General features: G+C 40.9%; 1 protein-coding gene across 1 annotated transcript in view; it reads right to left on the bottom strand.

Annotated features, from left to right (window-relative positions):
• Nucleotides 1–599: 599 nt before the first annotated feature.
• LOC111872491 overlaps nt 600–19,810 on the bottom strand; it is a gene marked incomplete at its 3' end in the record, with an annotated part of 115,940 nt that continues 96,729 nt past the window's right edge. Inside the window, exons 2-3 of the mRNA XM_033754721.1 lie at nt 12,735–13,089; nt 600–726 (exon numbers count right to left, since the gene is read on the bottom strand). Coding sequence (XP_033610612.1) covers nt 600–726; nt 12,735–13,089 — 482 coding nt within the window. The remainder of the gene's footprint in view (nt 727–12,734; nt 13,090–19,810) is intronic.

Here is a 19,810-nt window from a genome sequence, read left to right as displayed (position 1 = left end):
TTATGCCTTGTGTGGGATTCGAATCCACGACCCCGGCTTCCGAGTGGGCGAAGAGAGTACGTGCCTTAGACCGTTCTGCTACCGTGACAGACCCGACGGCAGATATATTGAATCAAATATAGACATTAATGTAGAGGAAAGTAATTGGATGATTTTCATGAAATTTGTTACGAATGCCATGACACCCTCATTTTTTTTTCAAAAAGGAAACACTATGTTGTGCCTCGCCTTCCAATGGTTGCCAAGATGAAGAAATTCTCGTCAGAGACTTTTAAGTGATGTGAGAGTTAAATCCAAAATTATTTGGAACTGTAGAGAAGACGCAGAAGGAACAAGCTGCCCTACAATTACTGATTAACTGCCCTTCTTACTGTAAGTACCCACAGTTCAGTTTCAGATGCGTTCAAATTTAAATCTCAGTAAAATATAGGAATAATAAAGGAACAATTCTTTGGTTATTTGCCAGAATACTTATATAATCTTAACTGGTTGAGTGTTCATTTGAATTGATTTAAACTGAATTTCACAATTACATTGTTCTAAGTAACAAGCTTCTTGACCAGTTCAGCTATATTGACGGGTATACTCGTAAGACTCACCTGGATGCTGGGTCCAGGCAGCATTCTGTTAACAGTGAGGATCCCCCTCTCGACGCCGTCAGCCAAGACGCATTGGCAATGACTCCACACATGGTTGGTGGCATTGGGAGTGCAAACTTGGCACGCTCTGAAACATATAATTGCTATGTGAATACTGTCCACCTTAAAGAATTATACTTTCACATGGCACAAAATTATAATACTTTAATATACATTATATTTCCGGACCAAACTGGATGTTCTGAAGTGAAAGAGAGACAATGTCAATGAAAGTGTGTTAACTCATAAATTATTTCGTTGGCGCATGCAACATTTCTAACGATACGGAACCTTAAATATATACTATCGAACTGCTAATATCTTTATAAGAACTGCAAGGTATCCACTCACGTGCTTCTACACCAACGGGATGCTGATATACTAAATCGCTTTTATCCATTGTTATGCTAATCTATATATATGATGCAGTTAATGGACATGGATGTGCGATATCTGACTATGCTTGTTATGTTACGTGAGCGTTACGCTGCAGTAGATATTAGGTGCCTGTTTTGCACAGGTGGCAATTCTATGCTTGAAACTGTTCCGCGTGGAGGTTGAAGGTGTAAATCCACCGTTTCGGCGGAAAATGGAAGGATGAGATAAAAGCATGAATGAGATAAATAAAAAAAGGGACAGATTATTGATGAAATTATTGTGACATGACGCCTGAAAGCCGGAATAGCGGAGCCATAACGTAAGTCCATTACTAGACAACGGCTCGCCAAACATACGTTCCCGCAGCAAAGAACAAATCCGGTTCGGTAAACACATTTCCGTGGCAACAGACATTTCCCATAGTTACCGGTAGGCTATATAAGGAGCCGTGCAGAGAAGAACGAGACAGTTGTAATTAATTCGTCAGAGAATTCAGAAGGCAGTTCAGTAGTTGAGCGTTCATCTGTGAAGTGTTAATCAGCTAAGTTTCGTTACCAAGCAACGACTATAGCAGCTATAGGAGATTTTGTGTGTTGTAGTTACAGCAGTCTGTACAGTGTGTAAACCGGCGAGACTGTTATAATTATTTGTAGTTACGACTGTCAGTGTTCAATAAATCCATTCACCAATACAAACCCCGTTTATATTCACTAATACACGTGACAATATGAAAGAAATTATTGTGCGTTGGATCTTAATTGACTTTCCCCACTAGCATTGATAAATGCACAATGAAATTAGATTTGTTTAGAGCTGACGTTTTCATGGTTTGTGGTCTTCTAGAGGCTGTGGGCGTCTAATAGTCGCCGAACAAGTTGGTTCAAACGGTGACGCTTTTTAACTTGCATTTGGGAAATATCAGGTTAAAATCTCCATGGGATATCGCATACACCGAACTGAGTTTTTTCTTAGTTTTCCTCTGTCCCTCCAGAAAAATATGGGGATGGTCCTTCCAATTAGGGTACTCTCTTCTCCTTCCACATCCATTTTAGTTCATTGTTCAATAATCTTCCTAGTGTTGTGCTAGTATCTAGCCGAAATGCTGAGAAGGCCGTTAAATTACGCATAAATAAAGGAAATCCTCAGACACTTTGGGAACAATATGTCAAACTGCACGGTGTCATAATAAAAATCCAGTAGAGAAGAGATTTAATCTCTAAGTGACTTTCTTTCGAAGCCAGCAGTGGAGACAAGCGCCCTAGTTGTGACCACTATGCTGTTTCGTCACCAGACACAGGATGCAATCACAAGGCTAAAGGAGCGAACAGCCCTTCGAAAATGAGATAAAGGCAGTTGTTTGGGAACACCAATAACACGTTAAAATTTTCTCGGGCCACCAGTCGTTCCAGTGCTGAACTGAAAATCGGCGTTTCAGATGTCTCCTCGGTTCTCCCTCATCAGGGTTGTTGTGGTGGATGAGGGTTCGTCGCTATTCACCACATCGACCCTCATGATGGGGACTGAGGAGATCTCCAAAACGGGAGATTTTAATTCAACATTGACACGGCTGATGGCCCGAGAAAATTTTAGGACATATATTCGCCGTGAAAGCTTCAAATTTTACATAAAGCCAATAATAAATAAAAATCGCCATCATGGAGAATAAAAAAGAGATTAAATTGTGTTCGCTGCTATGATAATCATTTCAGATGATTTCCTTACAGTTTCCTATTCAAAGATTTGTGAATATTGTATGTATTCTTCCATTATAGGGCGAGAGACCAAGTTTGGCATTCATGTAATAGAACAGATACAGTTATAGTTTAGCATAAAAAAAAAGAATATGTATAATAGAATCGTAGAATTACCGGTTAATGTTGCTCGCCACGGAGCACAATCTTGTCCACATCACCACTGATACAATTTCTGAAAGCCGTATTAGCAGAGTTCCATATTATTCAATTTTCACTTGTTTCGAATGAAGTTGTATATTTGTTGCATAAATATTTCAGTTATCGAAGTACTGTAGATATTTTATAATTTTCAGGGGAGACATGCTCGTAGATTTTTGGTGTGCTACCTTGAACTAGAAAAAAAATACAGTGTAGCACTTAATTAAAAGTATCTACCTGAAAATGACCTTATAAGATCGAATCATGTCGCAGAAATATCATGTACGGGCATGAAAAAGTGACAATGTAGCACACAAACGGTCCAGGAGCACTACGAGAAGTTGCACCTTCAAGAAGGCCCCTGCAAATTAAATCGTTAACCAGTGCAGCAGGATGCTGAAATATAATATCCTGAAGATATAACTTTCTGCCAACGCACACAGAGTGCGTGTTGCTGGTTTCTTTTCATGTCGGATGTGTTTAAACAAGTTACCGTGTAGAGAAATCCATAGGTCTTACACGTCAGAAGTATAAGCAGGTAATTAATTAGTGAAGGAACTAGGGAGACAGGCTTGTTATGCTATCTAGTTTTTATTTTGTGCTACTCGCTTGGCTGTAGGTTCGTATGACTGATCGCTCATCCATCTTATTCAAAGAAATTAATTAGCACCGAATGACGGAACGCATGTGTCCAAGTACTGCAGTTCCCCGCGCGGCTTCAGTTCTGACGAACGAACATGGCCTTATTTAGGTATAATTTTAAACTCAGTTTGTTCTCTGTTCGGTCTCCAAGTCTTTCTCATACTCTGTTACTTTCTGTTCCATCTGATTATAATCGTTCTATTTACACGTAGATCAGAATTGGTTAACCTGTGGCTGGTGAGCTGCAATGTGGCCCGTGAAGATTATTTAAATGTCATTCTGTCAAACTTTTCGGGTAAAAAAATATATTCTTGACCAGAAGCATGTACACAGTATTTTCTTCTCAATTTATGCTAGGATTGTGTGAAGAAAGGAAGTAGATTTCTATCAACTATGCTTTTCTTCTTTCTCCCTCTTAGATGGATACATCTGACAAATTATTACCATAAAATGTTTCTGACATTGTTGTACTGTTTGTAAGAATGTATTGTAATATTCTTTAAGAGTAATTGTTAAATACATGGAAAAACACACATAACTAAACTGATCGACACACTATAAAGGAACACTGGAACGGCCACTATAAAAGCATGAAAATATCCCACGAAGCAAATTAACAACAACAATGTGCCTGAGATTACAAAGGCAAAGTGCACAGTGCAGTGGTCTCCCCAGATAATAAGTGTTGCCTGATGATGGCCCATGTGTGGCCGAAACATGCAAGAAGAACAAGGAATGTACATAGTTAATGACTTTTTAAAATAGTGTGACGTGCATGGCGCAACAGGAAGTAGAGGTCACGTGAACTCTGCGTTTCCACGAGTGTTCAATAAATTCGCTAGTAGTCAATTAAATATATTCCAGTGTCTTTTAAGAAAGGACTGACTTTGTTGCATTACAGACGGATTACTTTACAATTTAAAATGGTGCCCCAATACAACAGATTGCTGAAGTAGAATAATGCTAAATAAAATAGTATCTTTCATAGCTAATCATAAGCACACAAAAACGAAGTACAATTTCGTAATAGAGGTAAGAATGGCTACACTCTGTTAGTGTTACATGCCACAGCAGAAGGTTGCTGACCTCTGCTCCAGGTCTGACATGACGTCTGTAGCTGCGAATATAAAACAAACGTGTTTGTTTCCTGTTTGTCGTGTTACATGTTCTGCCATTCTCACGATGTTGAAATTTACGCAGATACAATAGGTTTGATATTTAGATATAACGAGAGGGAAAATTCATGGAGAATATTTGTAAATAATCACTTAGAAAGCATTACAATAATTCTTTACCAACATAGGTTCAGAAAAGGGCGGTGAATGGAACTGGTTCAGGATCGCGTCCTGTAATGGGGTTTTGTAGGGCTATCAGCGGTGATGAACTTCGAGTTTCGTTACTGTAGTCAGATTACATTTAAAATTTGGCTCGTTGAAATCTTCGATGACTCAGTTCCATGATAACAGACAAGCAACAATTGAAAATGATAATTAAGTAGATCTTGATAATTTAATTCAGGCTCTTTTGACTTCCAGTTCAATAGAGTTATATTGCAGATAATTAATATAGTTATATTATCTTGCTTGCGGACGCGCTGTAGCGTAGTTAATTGAGGCACTATGCTACAAGCCGGAAGGTCGCGGGTTTGATTCCCGATGAGATAATTACATTTTTTTCAATTGACTTTATCATTACGCCCACACTACAGCCGTAGGGCCAATTCAACCTCTAACAGAAATGAGTACCAGAAATCTTCCTGGGAGTAAAGGGCGGCCGGCGCCTAAGGCTGACAACCTCACTGCCATCTGTGAGCCGATTGTCTGGAGAAAATGTGGGAGCCTCGACGTCTTACAGCCCTATGGGCCTTCACGGCCTGTTACAGGGGTAGCTTCACGTTATACTTTTATTGCTTGTAACATACAACAATGTGATCTTCTCGCGGTGGCCAAAACAACAACAAAGTTGCAAGCAGAACACCTTAGTCACGAATCCGTTGAACAACTTTCAGTTCGTTCCGTGAGCCCGCGCGACCAGTCTCGGCTCCGGTCGTCCTGCAATTTTGTGTCATACCCTGAAGCCTCGGGCTTAATGCACGTTAATGGAGATACGCCCGAACGTATCATTAAACTGTCGTTCATTTGGGTCGCTTTCCTGTGGAGGTTAACAAACATATATCTTCTCTGTACAGCTGCTCAAGCTAGTAATACATACAGATCCTTGTTCAAATATATGAGTTCGATTTAACCAGCTCAAAGGAGCGTAGTATGCCGTTAAAAGGCGATAGTAACTCAGCTAGTCAAGAACTTTCCAGCCATTTGTAGGACTGGAATTTTCATTACCAAGTACACAAGAGTCCTTCATTGCATCCATTCCTCTATCTACGAATACGTCTTCAATGTAGTTTCTTCTTTCATGTTCTCCAAACTAAAACTTTGCAGTCATTTCTCTTCCCTTCTGTGCGTGCTACATGTTCTCATCATCCTCTTCGATCTAATCTCGTTAAAATATTTGGCGAGAAGTACAAATAATGGAGTTCCTCATTATGTACTTCCCCTTTTGGTGGGGGGGATATGTCCTGTCTCTTGGGTCTGAACACTAGCCTCAGCACCTCCTTTCAAACACGTCAGTTATGGTGGCGGACAGCGTTTTAGACCCACAAAACCTGAAACAACGTGTAAAATTGTAATTTTGTATTTTAATCTTCAGACTTGCGTACACAAAAAAAATCTGCACAGAATGGTAGAAAAGGTTTCTCGAATACTCGTATATATTTTCGTTAAATACGATATCACTGATATTTTTGCGAATATTGACGGGCATTATGTAAAGTGCAAGCGATCGCAATATTTGTTGTCTCTACAGAAGACAATTTCCTCATGGCCGGCAGTGAAGTCTGGTGGAATGTACAGCCCTACGCCGGGTGCCATGTTCAGACCCCACCCGTTGGTAACGTGTCATTATTCATCTGATGGATGATGGCCCTGCCCCATCTGAGCTCGGAACACCAGTCCTTTCACGTACCAGTACACCCTGTTCTAAAAAGTAGTCCACTATCAGCCAAGGCAACTACTACCCCAGCAAGAATGTAGGCCTCCTAATATCAGAAATGTTTCAACTTCAGAATAATCCTTCCAAGGAAGCGGAATTTCTTACTTTACACGGAATGTGTAATAAGAAATATATAGACCATATTACCGGTGCCCAAAACAGCTGACTTCTGGTTTTCCTAGTGTAATCTTCCGTTGATTTGATAATGTTGGACAGCATCAGAACTTCAGTATGGCCTCTTGAGCTTCTTTCATCCGCTCTGCACGTTCCTTTGCAGTTTACGAAAATTATGCTTGTAGGCTGTAATCTGTCAATCAATTAATGTATGTGCTTGAGTTATCACTAGTGATTATAATATTATCACGATTTAGTGGCGTGATTATAGATGGGGTATGAATTGGTCAATGGATTTATTGACCACTTGTACACACCACCCAGAATTACAAGCAATCACGGGGCTATCGCTAATCTCCACGCTTTACAAATCACAGCAGCACACACTAAGCCTTTTACAGTTTTCTGTTTTTACACACGTTCCCTAGTAACGGCTTCTTACAGTGGAGATGCTGCAGCTTCCCGCGCCTAGGTCTTCTTGTCATAGTCGCCCTTGCAGAACTCTTGTCAGCTGACAGCTCAACTAACTGGGTCCTGGGTTTGAGGCCATTTCACACCAACCCCGTATTCTTCTCCTCACAGGCTGACTTCAAAGTGACAATTGACAATTGCACTTTCTCACACACCAGCCAACTACTTCACGTCACTTCACTCAATTGAACTGGATCGACAAAGTCAAAGTCAAAGTCAAAGTCAAAGTTACTTTACAACTGGCGGTTTACAGCCAATCAGTTCCACTTGGTGTCAAGCTCCTTCAGATCCACGACCAGAGATTTTTTAAAATGAACCCTTGCGGTAATAGCCCCTATATAACATCCTCTCTGACGAGAAGATGTGTTTGTCTCTTATGAATATGCTTGGCTTTTCGTCAAATGTATATTTCGCAAATATAAATTGTTATTGAAATTTTTTCCTTTTGCACTATACACAAATCCTCTCTCAGTGCTGGTTTTGCAGAGCAGATCACGCCTATCTTACGTATCTTGTGCTACAACGACAGCCTAGTCACTTGAACGGTCGGAAGTTTGACCACAGCCAAGTTTAAGCCTCTTACATTTTCTATAAATGGCTTCACCTTGCCCTATACTACGAATACGTTCATTCTCGTGATTTTGTATGATTTTTGCTTATCACCTTAACAATTTGCTATGTAATCGTATACATACGGAAGATTGAAAGCCGTGTGCTAATCGCGACGGATGTGCGCTTTGGAGAATTTCCAATTGTACGCAAAATCTTGTTTTGCATGAGCTGCAGTTTAAAAAAAAAAAAGGTGACTACCGCCAATTCCCAGGAGGGGCAAGCAAAAGTCATTAATGAATTGATCAGATAAGTGCCTTATGGAGGGTTAGTTTAACGATGACGCATAAGCGTTTATTTTTGAATAGGGACTAGATTCTAATAAATGTTCTGAAGGCCTTGGCTTCAGTCATTTCTATGTGCAGTCTCCGTGTGATCCTCTTATCGAAGATGACACCAAGGTATTTTACCTGAGAACTGGATCGCCAACCAACTACTTCTTTATAACCTCTTTGAACGGACCGAATAGAAGACACATTTTCCAACAAGGCGTGTTCACCGATCCCCGTTCTACTATTGTTGTTTGCGTGTATGTTGCGGGTGTTACTTAGAAACGGCCGCTATTTACAGAGTCATTGCTTAGCAACAGGTCTATGCGCCACATTATGTTACTGTGTTCAGTTCGTTCATTACCAAAATTTTGTATTTTGTATTGTATTATTATATAAATGAATGTTAAAAAAAACTGGTGGATTGAGAACTGGTTTCAGCTGGCACATGATAGGGCCCAGTGAAGGGCTGTTGGGAGAAGGGTCACGATTTGTGTGTTTCAAACAAGACAGGGGATTCTTGACTAGATGGTTACGGATTCCGTCCTATTTACCCAATTTTAATATTATGATCATACATTTGTTACACTTTTAAATGTTACAATGCGATAATTGTAAAATGCATTTCCTCCTTGGATATAGTCCCGTTTTATAGCTATACTGTGTAATAACTTTCGAACAAGTGCGTGCCCTCGGGGCAAAGTTCGTTCCGCAAAGGATGAAAAAGAGTTTCTATTAAATTGGTTAGCATTTCCAAGAGCAGCCAGACGGCTATATGAATTCTACTTAAATGCATAGATGGTAGCGTTTATACGTATAAGCACGTAGTATTTCCGGTAGTACAAATTGTACAGCGTATCACTGTCCAAGACAGCAGCTGAAGGAAGTGCATGGATACGTTCCGACCACTGGGACCTGGAACGCAGCAAACAAAAAAATGCCAGAATTTGACGTAGTGGAAGTGTAAAATTAAACTCCATGCCATGAAAAGGACAGGGGAAACGAAGTAAATCTTAAAAAATAAAGTTATTTCCGTGTTTAATTAATTATTTAATTAAGCAGCATATCATGAAGATGTACTTGGAGTGGAGGTATACCTCCACCATTCTTGACTTCGACATTAGATGGAGATCAATGGTCAGCTTACCGCTCCGGTAGCTTTACCCCTGGGGAAACAGTCACCACTACACATTGTATAGCAGGCTAAGCGGGAACTAGAGCCGGTCTAAACGCTGTGGGGTAGAGATAAATCTCTTGCCCCTGCGGGGAATCAAATCCAAGCTGTCAAGCCCGTAGCCCGTCCCTATACAGACTGAGCTATTCCGAATGTTTGAAGTAAGTCAGAACGTTTCTCATAACTTCGACACTAGATGCAGGTGAGTGGGCAGCGTCACGCTTCGGCCTGTTTAGTCTCCGGGAAATGAGAGGGGGTATCTGCATGGGTTCCACAACAGTTTTTAAAACTATTATAAAGAGTAAAGTGTCTCTGCAACAGGCCGTGGGGGCCATAGGGTTGTGAGATGTTGAGGCTCCCACATTTTCTAGACAATCGGCTCACATATGGCAGTGAGGTTGTCAGCCTTACGCGCTGGCCGTCCTTTACCCCCAGAAATATTCCTAGTACTCATTTCTCTTAGAGACTGAGTCGACCCCAGGGCCATAGTGTGGCTGGAAGGATTAGGTGAATTGAAAAAATCCACTTCATTGGGATTCGATCCCGCCATCTTCCGGCTTGTAGAAAACAAAGAATAAATGTCTTCTGTCTGAATCGATATCCCATCACCCAGCCGGCAGTCACCCACTTTACTGACAGCTGAATGTCTGCAGTCTTTGAGTACGTGTAAATGCACATCTGATTACTCTGCATGTATTCACTTGAGTGACTTGCCGTACATGCATACGTTAGTTCAGCGTACATATGAATCTATAATGCAGACAATTATGGAAGTATGACATAATTCAGTGTCCAGTGCGCAATGAAATCTTCATTTTGTATCTGCGTTATTACTAATGAGTCCACAATTCGTAGCACAACGATCAATTGTGTTTTTTAAGATGCACTACCATACCACACTTGGAAAATCATAGACTTATTCCCTTTCTAGACCTCAATCAACACATTAACATCATAAATTCCTGAACACGATGTAAATTGTCATCTCTGTATATCTAGTGTACTTCCTTGAATTGATTACGTGTTGTTGAAACCCCGAGATGCTTCTGTCATACAATGCCATCTTCAGGGGTTGTACCGTATCATCATGTCTTTATAGCTCCGTGACTAATAATAGTGGGGTCTGGATTGGATGACTTTATTTATTAACACCTCGTTTTTTTTTAAGCACAACAGATCACTGTGGTCGCGGTGCAGGGGCCAGGAGGGCCCACCCTTTGTACATTTAACACCTCGTTTTACAATCTTTCTTAATCACAATCAATTATAACACTCTCGCTAATCTACCCACCTCACAAATAATTAGGACACGCTCCATTCTTGTTCTCCGTTGTATTTACTTCTTCTATACCTTGTTCTTCTTGTACTCAAAGTCAAAGTCAAAGCCAAAATCAGAGTTAAAGTTACTTTACAATGGACCCTACGGAAAACACCGTCTTCTGTTATCAAGAATACGTGTTTTTTGGTTCGTTACCTAACAACAGACGTCTTTCTATTGTTAAAAGCGTGATTCCGGGTATGTATTTATCGAGCCGTTGCCTAGAAATGGTCATGCGCGTCACAATATTAACGGGAAACTTCACACTTCATATAAAACAAATTATTTAAAATAAGCGCTTAAAACTAGTATTTATTTATAAACATAGGACTCAGTTAGTGTAATTCAGTTAATGAAATTCTGTCATGTCATATCGTATGCCGCATGTTGCATGCTCGTTCATTGGAAGAAGTGGAGCTCTGTTGTTTCGATGTGGAGCTTCGTAAGTGAAGTGTGGGATATCAACATAATATTAGCTTTAATCTGTGTGACCGAAACCTTCCAAGGTTAAGACAATATGTAATCAACACAGGAAAGTAAGCTAGATACACTTGTATAGTAATTTGCATCTTATTCTAATGGAAACAGAATATCGGAAAAATGAACTCTAACAAGATTGTGGATTCTGTATCAGAAATCTGACAATTCTTCGTATTTTAGGAAGTTGCAGAAGATGTAGATTCTAACACAACGTTCACTTACAGAAGTCTGCATGGAAGAATGTCGGTATTCAGATTAAATGTATAGGACCTATATAACGCAATAAGATAGAACGGAAAAACAAATCATGAGTTTCAAATAACAGCGTAAAATATTTCATTTTGTGAATAAGTATATTATTTCGATATAAACACCGTTTGTATTACCTTGTGATGTGCTCCTCAGCGGGTTTCGGGCAACATCAGTTGTAGCCTAAGACATTAGTCCTCTGAACAGTTAGTTAGTTATTGGAGAGGGTGGGTTATCCCCATGCACTTAGACCTGTCTTGGTCCATTGTGCTTCCCTCTACGATATTTTACCAGTCTCTATATCCTACCGGTACTGGTGCTTACCATCAGTCCCGCCCAGCCAGCGAGATCGGCCTCTACTAGCTGAATGGTATCTATAATGCTTTCCCCATCTACCAGAGGTATTAGAGACTACTGCTGGGCAGGAAACGTCCGTAATTTTGCTCAGTGGCCTGCTTTGGAGACATGAGGTTCTTTTACTTGCCGTAAAGCTACGACACGGGACCCACGGCTTAAAGTCCCTCCCGGAGGACTTGTTCCCTGAATTTTTCCGCCCTTAAAAATTCCACGAGTCACGAGGTGGGAACGTTACCCCTAGACTACGGAGGCCGCTCCTCTGAACAGTTACAGCAACTTCTCTTCTGAGGACACAGGTAACGTAACTGGCACCGCGCCCATAAGATGGAAGTACTATATCCACGAAAAGTTGTTAAACATCTACCAGGCTAAACGGCGTAATCCAGAAGACCACAAATTTATCGGTCCTTCATTAACCATCTACTTATTCGGAAAATATTTATTTGATGATTACAAAACAACGTTAAGGAAATGTACGGAGGCGCCATATTTCGGATATGTATGTTAGAGCGTCCTTCAAGCCGTGGACAACCGTAAGATTCTGTCGTGTCCACATACACCTGATTTGTTAAATTCGGTTTCTGGGCCACGGCCCCAAAATCGCCAGGTTCATTTCCTGCCCTGTGAAATGTTGTTTCCACAGAAAACAATATAGTCCTACTAGTACTGGTTCACACTTCATAATAGCTGAATTACACATTGAAGATAAGCCCAGCAACAAATGGGACTAATTTCGAAATAATAGATACATAATAATAAGAAATCAAGATGCGTACCTTTGTTGTTAAATGACCATTTTTTGATGTACCTTAGCCCATTCGATGAATACTTAGTTCTCAAAGAGCGACATTAATTTGTTAACATTAGGAATTTAACCACGTGATCGTATTATTCTTCTCACTGCTGCTGGTAGTGGTCAATAATAATTATTATTATTATCACAATTTTGAAATTAATTGCAATTGCAATCGTGGGTTTTTGTGAACCCGCAGATGAAACTATTGGGTCATGAAAATCGAGGAATATTTTCATCCGCTTTATATAAATTTATAAACACAGACTCTGCACTAGTTAATAAGTCGGTTGAGTACTCACGCCCCCAACACATTGTAGAGTTCCAGTGTGAAGTGGTAGTAGCAGATCCGTGGAGGCTCATCTTCTCGGCAGGCCCTGGCGCATTCTTCTGGGCTGGACAGAGAGGGGTTTCTCCTCAGCTCAAGAAGGCCTCGTTGTCCGAAGTCGATGGTGCGGAGCCCAGGCTGTTGACCGAAGATATCGCTGCCACCTCCACCCAGAGGGTGGGTCTGCACCAAGCCGTGAGTCGACGTGAAGAAGTTTGTATTGTCAGCGATCTCAGAAGGCTGCTGCTGTAGTCCTGGACTGCTGATATCCTCCTGCCACCAAGCTGACGCTGTGGACTGGTCTCCTCCCAGAATCGGTGATCGCGGACCTGCAAAATTGTAAGAAAACCCACGTGCATTAAATTACCAGAACTCCGCAGGACTGTCTGTCACTACGGAAAGGATCTTTACTATAACTAAACTAGTCAAAACATCCGATCTTAGCCTTGGCTCTTCTTAATATAAATCATAATGAACTGTTTAAATTGCTTATTTCTTATATTACACATAAGTAATATTGTCGTATTTGCCGCATCTAACTATGTGTGGGCCTATGTTAACTATTCCTATTTTACTTACTAGCCTCTTTAATGCATTCCATAAATAATATATGTAAATAGCAGGGCACTTAAACCTCTTAACTGACACGCGAAATTTAGACATTAAATTATTCTTAAAATTAGATTCAGTCTACAAATGTGTAAGAAATGCATACGGTGCATGACAACTCCGACACGTCCGCGCTGTCATTGCCTTTCGTTTTCATTTTTTTATGATGCGAACATATGAATAAATTCACTCCAGAATTCTCATATTAGGAGATGACATGGCATGGATTTTGTTTAATTGTCCCTCAGACTCCTGAGACACAAGGTGGGAGGGGTTGGTATAAGTTCTGTATCAATATATTTTTCACTCAGATAAATATTTAGCTACTTATGCTCTCGATATGCTCAGAAATGTATGTAGTCTCCGTGTAAAATATCTGTTACTTTTGTCAGATTTTGAACGAGACTGAAATCGCTAACGAATTACAGTAAAATTTCCGAGGACCAAATTTAACGAAATTCCTTTTAGTGCTTTTTGAATTTTTACACGCCTATCGACGGATGAACGAAGGAATATGAGGGAGAAAAAAAGAAAGAAAATACGGGGTGTGACAATCCACATCTCATATACAATTTACCTCAAGGAGGATGGGGTGGGTATGGTATGTAGCACGAATGGGGTAGAAGAGGAATGTATATAGGATATTGTTGAGAAAGCTAGAAGAAAAGAAACCACTGGGAAGACCAAGGCGTTGGTGGGTGAACAATATTAAATTGGATCTTAGAGAGATAAGATGGGATTGTATGGATTAGATTGATCTGGCTCAAAATATAGAACAGTGAAAAGCTCTTGTGAACACGGTAATGAACATTCGAGCTTCATAAATGCTAGGAAATTCTTGAGTAGCTGCAGAATTGGCGGCTCCTCAAGAAGGGCTCAGCTCCATGAGTGAGTAAGTAAGTTAGTACACAATTTACCGCGATGTCGTCCCATTCTAAATACTAAATACCAAACAGATCGCTTTTGGCCGCGCCATAGCTCAAGCGGTTAGTCGCTGGCTTCCCACCGCGGCGGTCGGGGTTTGATCTCGGGTCTTGTCAAGTGGGATTTGTGGTGGACAAAGTGGCGCTGGGGCAGGTTTTCTCCGAGTACTTCGGTTTCCCCTGCCAATCTTCATTCCACCAATTGCTCCACAATCACCCTCACCTATCATCTGGGGCTGGTACAATAGTCCAGAAGTGGCCGCAGTACAAGGGACTTTGTCCCACCCCACTAGCAATAAAAGAAAAAGTACAAAATTTACCGCCATGTCGTCCCATTCTAAGTACCAAATACCAAACAGATCGTTTTATGTATTGTAAGGTTATATGGCCTATTAGTAACTAGATCTGAATTATTAATAAGAAGACGGTTTTACATTCAGGCATTGGGTTTGAGACAGGCGGAATTGAGAAATAGAAATGAACATGAGCGGGATACAGTCGGAAGGCGAATCAGTACACTAACTTCCACCTGCATGGGACAGACTCAGGTCTCATTCACGAAAAGCACAATGTATGAAAAAATTTGTTCACCTTCACTGCAGAGCGTTTTTCTGCCTTATGATGGTGATACAATTTGATGGCTAGGCGCAAAATGCAGCAGCAAGTCAGGATTTGATAACTCAACATGGCGCGCACACGAGGTTAGAAAGCAGACAAAATTAAACATGAAGAAAGCAGTCTTCTGGGATTTGGCACTGTGTATATGTGGTGTTAACCGATGTTTCGGATGAACGTATCGCCTCCATCTTCAGGGTAGAAGAAAAAATATAAGAAATCCGCAAGCTAAGAGACCGTGAGAACCGGTAAAAGCAGCCAGTCTGCTTTTACCGTTCTCACGGTCTCTTTGCTTACAGATTTCTTATATATTTTTTCTTCTACCCTGAAGATGGAGGCGATACGTTCATCCGAAACATCGGTTAACACCACATATACACAGTGCCAAATCCCAGAAGACTGCTTTCTTCATAGTCACCGCCGTGAAAGCCTCAAATCATACAAAATTAAACATTTTAACATGCATTTATTTGTTATAAATATTTTCATTAATAGTTTAGACGTAGAAAAAGGAAAATAGGGCAGGCAACGAATTAGATCCAGCAGTCATAAAACGTAATGCAAACCGTAACCAAAAATAAAGAAATCAAGATCCGATATTCTGCTCTTCCGGAAGCTGAACTAAATATCTCTAGGCCTGTCCCGTATCAGGAAGGCCCCTGGGTCTCTTCTTGGCTCGAAGGCCAGTGATGATGACTGAGATTCTTCGTGATTTCCATTAATCTCTCCAGACACTGTTTGCGATAATACCTTGAATAGACCTTGAAAGCTTCCTTGATTGCCAGTTCACACAAAAGCGGGGTGATTCTCCTCCAATGCTGAATAAATTTCCAACAATTCGATGAAGAGTAGTCGCTATTGAACGGCTGTTAGTAGCTCACCTGATGAACAAATTCCCTGTCTCTTACAGCACGTAAAAGTTCATTACTCTTTACACAGAAGCATCCCACTGAACCATAATATGAGCCAAATTAATACAGTTCAGACAGTAATTTGATATTTCTTTAAGATTCATTTGAATATAATCCGTCAATTTATGACAAATCTAAAAATTTTCAAATTATCCTTGAGTAATTGAAGAATAGTCCGGTCACGGTAGCCGAGCGGTCTAAGGCATGTACTGTCTTCGCTCGCTTGGAAACCGGGATCGTGGGTTCGAATCCCACTCAGGGCATGGATGTTTATTTCGTGTGTGTGCGTTTTTCTGTGTTTGTGTACAGGTAGAGGCCTTGCGACGAGCTGATCATCCGCCCAAGGAGTCCTACCGAATGTGTAAGATCTAGAAAAATCGAAATGAACGGAGTTCATGGAGATAGGCCTAGGCCCACTGGGGCTGTAGTGCCAGGGGGAAAAAAATTGAAGAATAGAGCAAAATTCAGGAAACCTACTATTCCAGGAATTTGAAAAGCTCCAGTGACTAAGTCAGTCAATTGGTTTACTTTTTAGCACTATAAATGTTCTATGGCCTCTATTATTATTGACAAGTCCAACGGGTAAGAATGTTGCTTTGTCCCTAAGAACTGAAAGAGAAGAGAGGAAATGCTGTGAGAGAGTTGAGTCAAAGAGAGAGACATGCATGAATTCTCTATACTGCAGATTCATATCGAACGAAGTGAGTGTTAGAAAGACACACAGACACGCCTCTTTTGTACTTCAAAGACAAGGAACATGGAGATATCGGCAGCAGACCCGCACAGAGCTCAGAAAGAAAACTGTTCCAGCTTGGCATAGCGAAGTATCGCAATGCCACGAGTGTACAAGAAACGGAGTCTCACTTATCACATCTTCTTAAAACCTCACGTAAGCAATGACCTACGCGATTTTGGCTCAATTAAGCCAACGCCGTAAGAGGAGAAAAAGAACAAAAAACATGAGTAACATTCTTCAGAAATACACGAAAGCCCTTCAGTACCCTATTAAGGAGTAGGATCTAGAAGGACCAAGACTGCTGATGAATCTGTCGAGAATGTGGTGAAGCTCAACTACTGGGGGAAGAATGGCAATAGATATGTGTAAGGATTTGAGACTTTCACAGCGGTGACTATGAAGGATGCCGTCTTCTGGGATGTGGCGCCGTGTAGATCTTGTGTGAACCGACGTTTCGAAGGAACATATCACCTCCATCTTCATCGTAGAAAAATCCGTGAGCGAGAAACCAGCATTCTTCCGGAACCTTGGTTCACACAAGATCTACACGGCGCCACATCCCAGAAGACGGCATTCTTCAAATGTGTATAATGTTGCATTTAGGAAAACTTAGGGCCAAATTAAATTTAGCGAAATTTATCTCTGTCTATTTGTGTTCTATATAGAGACGTAAGGATTACTGTTTAAAAGAATAATTTTACCTGTAGTTTCATACTCACTCACTGACTCACGGAACTGAGGCGTTCTTGAGAAACCGCCAATTGTGAAGCTACTCAAGAGCTTCCCAGCATTTTATGGAACCCGGAGATTCATTACCGTGTTCACAAGAGCCCTCCATTTGGGTCTACCTTGAGACAGATCAAGCCAATCCATACCATCGCAAACTATCGCTCTAAGATCCATTTTAGTATTGTACACCTACCTACGCTTTGGTCTTCACAGTGATCTCTTTACTTCCGGCTTCCCGACCAATATCATATATGCATTCATCTTCTCCCCTTTCGTGCTACACACCCTGCCCATTTAATCCTCCTTGGCTTGAACATTCTAATTATACTTGGAGAAGAGTACACGTTATGAAGCACACGAGAACTTGAGATTGAGGATGTCTATGATTGAGAAGGAGATGGGACGGAAATATACATCGCACAGTGAGATGAGAAATAAACGGAAGAAAAATTGATTTGACAATCTAAAGGGAAGAGAGAATTTGGCATAGTTCATACGTTGTCATAGATGGGGAGACAATAAATATTCTTCCGTTACTAACCACTTTGGCCAACCCTGCACTAGATAATATCACAAACCGTACTAGGCAGTGGCGCCCGGTATTGCTGCAGCGATTTGCCTGTCGTATCGTCCTCTGAAGTTTCTGTTCAGTTACTTTCTCTCGATATATCTCGCTCTGTAAACGTTTGACAGCAGAGCAAGTCAGCTTCTAAACCGCAATATGGAGGTCCCGGTTTGAAATACCGGCCCAGAGGCCAACTATCCTGGCTGAGGCTTTTGTGGTGTTACTCAGTCACCTACTCCAGACAACTGCGGGCTAGCACTTCAGGTTAGGGCGCGGCTCTTTCTTCCCTCACCCTTTCCAGCTCATTTCTCTTCGTTTGACTTCGACTTCCGGGAATAAGATACATAGAATGTTGGATGTTTCCAGCGCTGCAGAAACCTTAAAGTTGCCACCTTCAGTGTGAGTGTTCCTGCCCTGGGCTGTGAATGTGAGGTGGAGCCATGAGTGGACTAACCGAAGAGCGACGTGCTGTCCAGTAAGGTCGGTCACATGGTTCGGAAAAAGAAGTGCACGAGAGATTTCCTTTGGGAGACCACGTAGTCATGCAGAGGGGCAACAGAGAATGTTTTTCCGATTGCGTGTTTAGGACAGAAGATGATGGAGGTATTTTCAGTCACCTTGTATTACTGTGAACGGTGATTAAAGATATCTTCCTTCCATGTGGTACAGAGAGTGAGCCGGGTTAGCACAGTAGGTGTAACGACTAGCTACTGGCAAGGCGATCGAGATGTCCGAGTTCAAGTCCCGGTGGGGTTAAGAATTTTCACTTCTCCATGTCGTTTAGACCGGCTCTGTGGTCTACCCAACGTCGAATCAAATGGGTGCCGGGTGCTCTTTCCTCGGAGGTAAAGAGGCAGGGGCATGAGGCTGACCACTCACTTCCAACTAGTGCCGAGGTCAAGAAAACTTGGGTCCATACGTTGACTCCCCTATACGCCTTCATAGCGTGGTGCTTAATTACTTAAATACAGGGACAACTTTACCTTAACTTTATGTGGTATAGAGAAGAGGTGATGGAAGATGATTTTTGACTATTTTAAAGTGCAAGATTTGCTGGAACATACAGTGATCACATGGTTAACAGTGGAAGTCCTACATCTCCATTCGTGTTTTTGCTTTTTATGACTAGCAAGTGCTTAGGAAGTGAAGTAAAGACAAATATTTAGCGTTCACACAGATAGGAATGGAGGAGGAAAATATATTTTTGTACCCACTATATCAGTGTACATGTGTCAAGTTCGTACGTACTTCTTTGTTAATAGTGATTCCATGGTAGGTTTGGAGAAAGGATTAAGCCATGCTTCACCAAGACCGAATTCATTCTCACGGATCAAGTTTTTATTATTCACTGATTATACTAACATTCGACGCTATACGGGGAGGTCCGGACAACATCGATAATAAATCATAAATAAAAAAGAAGTAAATATTTATCTACGTGTACTGATTTGTAATATTTAATTCGGGGTTTAAAATAAACCGTTCATCCGACATCAGAACATCATCCGAAGACAGCACCTATAGGGCCAATCATAAGCTGCGTTTGCGTAATAAAAATATCAGTACACGGAAACTAAACCAAAACTTACCAGAATACAAGGAAACACTGAAGAAAATTTACAACAGTAACCGGGCCGAAGTGGTTTGATTATTCAATAAGTTTCCGGTTTTAATAAAAACCGTACGTTTAAAATATCATTAAAAAATATCAATAAATGATCTAAGAATAAACTTTTTGTATCAGAAGCGAATATAAATAATTATGAGCGTTATATGATCGTTGTCAGTTGGACCGATTATGTGAGAAATGAAGAAGTGTTAATTAGAGTCAGTGAGCAGAGGAATATCCTACATGAAATAAGAAAACGGAAGGCTAATTGGATTGGTCATGTTTTACGCAGAAACTGCCTTCTAAAAGAAGTTATTGAAGGAAAGATAGAGGGGCGGATAGAAGTGACTAGA

Source organism: Cryptotermes secundus, unplaced genomic scaffold (genome assembly GCF_002891405.2).
Source record: "Cryptotermes secundus unplaced genomic scaffold, Csec_1.0 scaffold537, whole genome shotgun sequence".
In the NCBI taxonomy this organism is placed as follows: Eukaryota; Metazoa; Arthropoda; class Insecta; order Blattodea; family Kalotermitidae; genus Cryptotermes; species Cryptotermes secundus.
The sequence above is the reverse complement of the archived record's forward strand: the minus strand, read 5'-3'. Positions and strand labels throughout refer to the sequence as shown.